General features: G+C 48.0%; 1 protein-coding gene across 1 annotated transcript in view; it reads right to left on the bottom strand.

Annotated features, from left to right (window-relative positions):
* DNAH9 (dynein, axonemal, heavy chain 9) overlaps positions 1-7,699 on the bottom strand; it is a 362,890-nt gene that overhangs the window by 329,694 nt on the left and 25,497 nt on the right. Inside the window, exons 10-11 of the mRNA XM_005875413.2 lie at positions 4,620-4,688; positions 2,410-2,536 (exon numbers count right to left, since the gene is read on the bottom strand). Coding sequence (XP_005875475.1) covers positions 2,410-2,536; positions 4,620-4,688 — 196 coding nt within the window. The remainder of the gene's footprint in view (positions 1-2,409; positions 2,537-4,619; positions 4,689-7,699) is intronic.

Below are 7,699 nucleotides of genomic sequence, written 5' to 3'. Positions count from 1 at the left end.
TTGAGGTAGAGAAGGCCATTCCAAACACACAATCATAAAAGATAAAATTTATATGCATAAACTATCAGATACATAATAAAATGTCATACTTCACCTGGTAAAAATATTTGCAGCAGATTTTAAAAATATCTGACAAACATTTCCAAAATATTCTAACAAATTCACAGATAAAGAGGGCACTTCCACTCAAAAGTGGGCAAAGGACACGAACAAGCAATTTATAGAAGGAACGTAGACAGCGAATGAACAGGTGAACAAAGTTAAAGCAATGTGGAGATTTTGTATTTTTTCTAGTTCATTACGCTGGAAGAAATGGATATCTTGCTGGCAGGAGAATGACTGAAGAACAAATTGACAATATACATGAAAAGTCTGATAATGTAAGCACCTTTTAGCCCAGAAATTTTATTTCTAGGCATTTATTCCAAAGAAATAATACCGGATAGATGCAATAATAACTGCAGATACTTATTGTAGCATTATTCATACCATATTTTATCGCATTGTAAGATGTCAATGATGGTAGTATTCACTATTGCTATATTTACAACTAAGAAGGAAAGAAAAAAGGTAGTTTTTTACACTACAAATGCATGCCATTTTCAAAGATATAAAGTAAAAAAAAAGTGCATCCTAAAATCTATGAAATACATATTGACACAACTAGAAAATAATTGAAATGTCCAAGAATCGGGCATTTAAATAATTTAAATAAATTTTCTACATACATACATATAATTTCCCCCATAAAATCCTTAGCCTGGCCCCAACGGGGCAAACCTCTGCTCATGTCCTTCTGGACTGATATACATGTGACTGCTCATTCCTAACAGCTCAGCTGTTGCCACGCAGCTGGAAAGTGGGAATCAGGGATGTTAGCTCTTCTCTGACTTGTGTTTGTAGTTGTTTCCCCTTGACTCACATTATAATTTAGGGATTTATCTCCTCTCCCCTTTTCTTCTCTCCTTTCTTCCCCTTTCTTTCCCTTCTATCACCTACAACATCAAAAAGCACCTACTGTGTGTTGCACACTGGGGCAGATAAGAGTTCTTGCTTTTGGAATCTAGAGAGGAGGGGTGATCCAGCCTCAATACTGTCTTATACTGAGGACATAATTACCACAATCTCTAGACTCTGGCCTCATTGGTAATCCAGAAACTCATCTCTTTGGGCATTTAATATCCAATATTGCTGACAGACAATGCTGATAAAATTACTCAAATGACAGACTTACCAAAGTGAAAAAAAATGGACCCTCCAACTTCCTTTATTGACTTTTAGCTCAGTCAGAATTGATAGTCTACTTAACCTTCAGCGTTCTCAAAAGACAGCAATATGCTCAGTTTGGGCTCTCTCTACACCGCATTCCTGGAGAACGTGCCATCCAGACAGAAGTGGTGACTGCTTTCGCTCAGTGTGGCCGTATTTTTTGTTTTTACTTTTTTAGTTGAACGATGCACCTCCTGACTGGGGCTAACGTGTGGTCATGTCTTCTCCAGCATTACGCTCTCCAGGGCTGCCACAGTCCACACTGGTCTGCACCCTCTGACCGTCTGCGGCAGGGCTTCGCAACCTTGGCACTATTATTCTGGGCAAACTCTCTTGGTGGTGGGTACCATCTGGGCATTGTAGAGAGCTCAGCAGCATCTCTGGTATCTACCCACTCGGTGCTATTGGCGCCCAGTCCATGTTTGACAACAAAAATGTCCCCAGGGGGAAAAATTGCCTCAGTGGAGAGTCACTAATCCAGAGTCATTTCCAGAGCGGCTCCTTTGAGATTTATTACACACTACCCCATAAGGACAGATTTTTGCATGTTGGCGTTCCAGCTCCCAACTAGCGTGTGGGTTCCTTGAGAGCAGGAACCAGGACTCATGCCTGTTTGGCCTCCCAGTGTTCAGTCAACAGCCTTCATGTGTGGCAGGCATTCACGGCAGGCCCGGTCAGCTGTCTGGCACTAAATGGTCAGTAATGCTATTATCCTATCTGCCCAAAGATGGGTAGCAATCTCTGTTTAAGTGCCTTCTGAAATTTCAGATAGTGCATATCTATAATATAATTAAACTTTTTGATTAGTTAATCTTAAGTGTAATTGTCATTCTAACTTTATATGTAAATCAAGTATATAATAATGCTACCATATGAAAAGTGAAAAAAATATATATTTTGTGATATTTCCTGCTGTGCAAAATCAAAGCAAATATATTGGCTAACCTGGAGGAAAATGTGAGCCCTGGACAACTTAAGAAATCACTACACCACAGGATTTATCCCCAAAAGAAATCCCGGATGCAGATTCTTTGGAGCAGCTTTTTCATATTCATATGAAAACCCTTTCTGCCTTTGAAATCAGCAAAATTAAGCAAAACTCTTCAGAAACCCAATGAGAAATTCCTGTGGCCGACTTACCTGTGGGTTAAAGTTGACGGTAATCTGCTTAGTCGCTGGGTCTCGTGTCAGAAGTGGCCGGGAGAGGTTGTACTGTGACTGCTTCGACACGGTCTGGCACCAGTCCTCATACAGTCTTGCCTCGTACCTGCAAGGATGGGGAACATCGGGCACCTGAAAGCACCCTCCCAGCATCCCCATGCCTGGCAATGAGTAACTGAAGGTATAGATAACAAACATATAGTAACATACATAAAACATATATAGTGTTTACAGTCTATCAACCTATCTCATGAACTAAAGATGCTAGTAAAATACTTGAATATATCCCCCCCGCAATCCTCACCCAAGGATATGTTTTTACTGATTTTTGGAGAGAGAGGGAGAGAGAGAAAGAGAAACATGATTGGTGCCTCCCACATGTGCATTGACCAGGAATCAAACCTGCAACCTTTTGGCGAACAGGACCATGCTCCAGCCGTCTGAGCCAGGGGGCCAGGGCTGCATACATTCTTAAGTCAAAGTCATTGACTCAGCCAGGCATGGAAGCTCCTGCAAGTAACCCCTTACTTATGTGCATTGACCAGGAATCAAACCTGCAACCTTTTGGCATACAGGACCATGCTCCAGCCGTCTGAGCCACAGGGCCAGGGCTGCATATGTTCTTTAGTCAAAGTCATTGACTCAGCCATTGACTCAGGCATGGAAGCTCCTGCAAGTAACCCCTTACTTCTAAAGATGGCACAGCTCAAATCAGAGGAGAGTAGAAAGAGATGCTCCAGGGGGTCCTTCTGGGCCAGTGGTTCTCAACCTTGGCTGCACATTAGAATCACCTGGGAATCTTTTTAAAATCTTGATTTCTGGGCCTCATCCTTCGGAAATTGTTTCTTTGTTACTTTTGTTACTAATGTGGCCCCACCCCATAACAAAGAAACAGAATTTCCAGAGGGTGAGGCCCAGAAATCAGGATTTTAAAAAGATTCCCAGGTGATTCTAATGTGCAGCCACGGTTGAGGACCACTGTTCTAGGCAGTAAGGGAAGTTGTGATTAGTCTCAGTAAACATTGGAAGAAGCTATTGGGTAGGATTTTCTCTCATAGGAACCTTCACGTCACCTGCAGACATCTGTCATTCAGTCATTACACATTGGCGGAGCATCCACCATGTGCTGGGCTTGGGTAAACAGAGAATGCAGCGAGGCAATTCCGGAGAGATGTACAGGGCTCGAGCCTCTGACGACAGGGGTGGGGAGGAGGTAAGGAGATGCTGGAAGGTTTCAGGGATCGGGGGCTGAAGTGATGCTTGACTGAATCTCAGAGAACAAGGAGAGGTTAGACCAGCGGTTCTCAACCTGTGGGTCGCGACCCCTTTGGCGGTCGAACAACCCTTTCACAGGGGTCGCCTAAGACCATCCTGCATATCAGATATTTACATTACGATTCATAACAGTAGCAACATTACAGTTATGAAGTAACAATGAAAATAATTTTATGGTTGGGTCACAACATGAGGAACTGTATTTAAAGGGCCAGAAGGTTGAGAACCACTAGATTAGACAGTGAAAGAGGGATGAGTGCTCCGGGCAAAGACAACAGCAAGGCCAAAGGGTGGAGGTGAGAAACAGCCTACTGTGTGCTGGGAGCACCTGAGACTAAGAGGGCAAAGGTGGAGGCGAGAGAGGAAAGCAAAGGCCAGGGGGTGTTTTCCTGTTGTGGTCATGAGGTGATGGGAGGCGCCGAAAGGCTTTGCATATGGGGGTATGTGGTGACAATATCGGATTTGGTAACAGTGTGGGCAGTATGGGCACTAGACCCTGCACCCCCAAAAAATCTTATTGCAGCTTTAAAGCAGGAACAACTGGGAACTCATGTAAATTTCATTCTTATGCTTTCTCTATAAAAAGATACAGGAAACATTTTTCTAAATTTCTGCTTAGTAGGCAGCCACTGCGATTTTCCGTGACACTGCACTCGGGGTGCCGTGAGGGGTGGCCCACTTCCGGCTCTGCGAGGTCTCCCTCCCACTACAGTGCACCGAAACAGTGTCTGTCTCTAGGCTGGACTGCGTTCCCCAGGGCCCTGTGTGTGTAACCCAGGAGCACTGAGCTCACAGATAATGTGGGGACAACCTAAAACACAGAGCAACACGAGGAGCCGGCTCAGGCACGAGCCGCACGGGGCCCTGTGGGGCCGTGCAAGCTGCAGGGCAATGCAATCCCAGGCGCTGCTCACTTTTCCAGCAACGACAGCACATCTTCATACTTTTGTATCATCCGCTTTCCTTCGGCAGATTCCATGCAACTGCCCATAAGAAGAGAAGAAAGTGGCATCGAATTAGAAGTCAGAATAATGATCTGATTAACAAACTGCAGCCTATAAAGAAGAGATTGAGCAGCTTCCCGGGCTGGTTTCCAAATGCCCCAAAGGCGCCTGCCTCCTTCTTCCTGAACATTCCCCATCGGCCACTAGAGGGCGCCTGCACTTCCTGCAATGCAGGCAGCCCCACAGGTGAAGGTGGCAGAACCTCTCCCACGGGGCTGCACCAACCTTCCCCCCAGCCCAGCCAGGCATGCACAGGTAAATCAGGTCCTCAGACACCTGAATAAGAGGGAAATCGAGACATGAAAAAAATTCTAGGTGCCATAGTTTTCATATGTAAGAAAAAGCAATATATGACATTATACATAACAAAAACTATATAACAATGTTTACATATTTGCATAACAATGCTTATACACACACACATAGACATTGTTTTATGTGTATTTATTTTCCTTCTCTGAAATCCATCTAGGACATGTTCTGAGAAACCCTGCCACTCATTGACACGTTTACACGAAGTTCCTACCCACTTCTCATGCCCCTATATGTGCACACACAATGCACACACGTGTACCACACGTGCCATATACACACTTGCCCACATGCACAGACATGCTCAGGGGCTCCCACAGGAATGATGACGACAGAGGAGCGTGAGCAGAGTCCGGCGCCCACACCGCCACCCGCACCTGCTCCTGTCTGACACTTTGCAACAGAAAATGAGAGCCAGGCCCTGGGAAAATTGGCGAAATATCTATAATTTTCAGGAACCTTCACACTGTGCTGAAGGGTCTGTTTTTGTTTGTTCTGCTAGCAAAATAAGGCAGCTTATTGCAAAGATTCTTTAACACCGTTTGCTCTTTAAGCCAACACAGGTTTCTCTCCGATGCCCTGGCTCTCAGTGTGAGCCCAGCCGCAGAGGAAGCCCTGGCTTCCAGGCGCTCAGTCCCTCCGTGCGAGCACGCAGGTGCCTCCAAGAGGAGAAGGGGAAAGGGCCTCAGACCAGCGGCTCTCGCCCAGCCCTCCCCTCCTGAGCTGTGGGACTTCCACAGGTCTCATAACCCCATCTCACTTCATGCCTGGGAAAGGAAGAGGCTGGAAGAGAGAAAGACAGCAATGCAGAGAAAGTAGAAGGAAGACTGTGGTGTGGATGGATTGACTCCATAAAAGAAGCCACAGGCTGAATCTGCAGGAGCTGAGCAGGGAAACTGAACACAGGACATTGTGGACATCACTGTCACTCATTCATGGGGTCTCCAGCCATCAGAGTTGGTAACTCAAGGGCCTGGGTACACGGAGGAGAGAGTCTGGGGCACGTGGAGGACAGAGTCCCCACACGGAGCCTAGGCACAGGGAAGAGAGAGTCTGGGCACGTGGAGGAGAGAGTTTGGGACACGTGGAGGAGAGAATACCCATGCTGGGGCCTGGGCACACAGAGGAGAGAGTCTGGGACACACGGAGGGGAGAGTCCCCACGCTGGGGCCTGCTGCAGTCCCCTGGAAGGTTTGAGAAGTCACAGGAGTAGGTGCTGTGAAACTCCCTGCAGATTCGACTTCATTTCATGGTGAGGAATAAAAAACATCCTATCTAATAATAGACAAACATGGTAATTAAATGTACCTTCGCTACCATCGCCATTGGCTGATCAGCACGCTATGCAAATTAACCGCCAACAAAGATGGTGGCTAATTTGCATACTGCAGGCAGGGTGGGACACCGGGAGCTGCCATCCAAGCCCTGTGTGCGACCCCAGGAGCTGCCGGAAAGCCAGGCCACAGGCAAGGCAGCCCCCCAGGACCCAGGAGCCGCCTTGCCTGCTGCCCATGATCATGATCATGATCGGAAAGCCGGGCCGCAGGCAAGGTGGCCCCCTGGGACCCAGGAGCCAGTCGGCGAGGTCTGCAGGCGAAGCAGCGATCAAGCTATGAGGGGGAGGTTGGGGGCGGAAGGAGCTACAGGAGCAGCTCTGGCCGGAGACTGAAGACTCCAGCGGGAGCGAGGAGCAAAGACTGAAGGCTCCAGCCGCAGCGAAGACTGTGTCCAGAGCGAAGATGGAAGGCGGTGGCCAGAGTGAAGTTCTGGGTCCAGGGTGCCAGAGGAAAACTGGTGCTGGCAGCCAGGGGAAAGGCCTATTGCACGAATCTTTGTGCAACGGGCCTCTAGTTTGTAATAACCAATAAATATATATTACAGGGCACAGTGCAGTTTTGAATTCATTTTTAAAACAAGTGGAACTTTCCATGGGATTGTGGAGGGCAGTGGGTTGCCATTCAGATCCCCTCTCGGGACCAGGCACTCCCATGGCCCCTCCCACCCCTCAGCCTCCCTCTGGCTAGGAGTTTTGGCTGTTGGTGAGGCAAGGCTGCCTCCCTCTGTGGGAACACCCTCAGCTAAGGGAGCCACCTCCCCGACAGCCCACGCCCATCATGGAGCTCATGCGGGGGCACAAAGTCCTGTAACCTGCAGGGCCAGAGTCCCCCCCAGAGGATCTGCTGAGGCCTCCTTGCAACTACACCCCTGCTCAATTTTCCCTCTGCCCATCTCACCCTCCCTGCACATGTAAATCCTGCACATGCATGTCAGCAACTGCTCCAGGGAACAGGACCTGTGACAGTCCCACAGTCCACAGTCCTAGCAGCAGCCTTCTCCATTCATTCATCTTCTCCCTCCCACTTGGGGGGTGTGTTTGAGAAGATGGGGGCTCAGCTTGCTCTGGGCCAGACCTTCCATGGCTGAGGGGTTCCTGGGAAGTGCTCTGGGCTGGGAGTTTGGAGACCCGGACTTCCAGGTCTCCCCCAGCACCTAGTTCTGCAGGCATCTCCTCACTCCAGCTGTCCATCAGCAACATAAAGAGCCCAGGCCAGAGCAGAGGCCACGTGGGTGTGACCCACAAGGCAGACCTGACCCCCAGCACGCGTGCTTGCTCTGTGAGGAGTGTGAGAGAAAGCGGACTGCCTGCTAATTTTGAAGTTGGGTGTTTCACATGAAAA

The sequence above is a fragment of the Myotis brandtii genome, unplaced genomic scaffold (assembly GCF_000412655.1).
Source record: "Myotis brandtii unplaced genomic scaffold, ASM41265v1 scaffold461, whole genome shotgun sequence".
Taxonomy (NCBI): Eukaryota; Metazoa; Chordata; class Mammalia; order Chiroptera; family Vespertilionidae; genus Myotis; species Myotis brandtii.
This window is presented reverse-complemented; position numbering and strand designations above follow the sequence as displayed.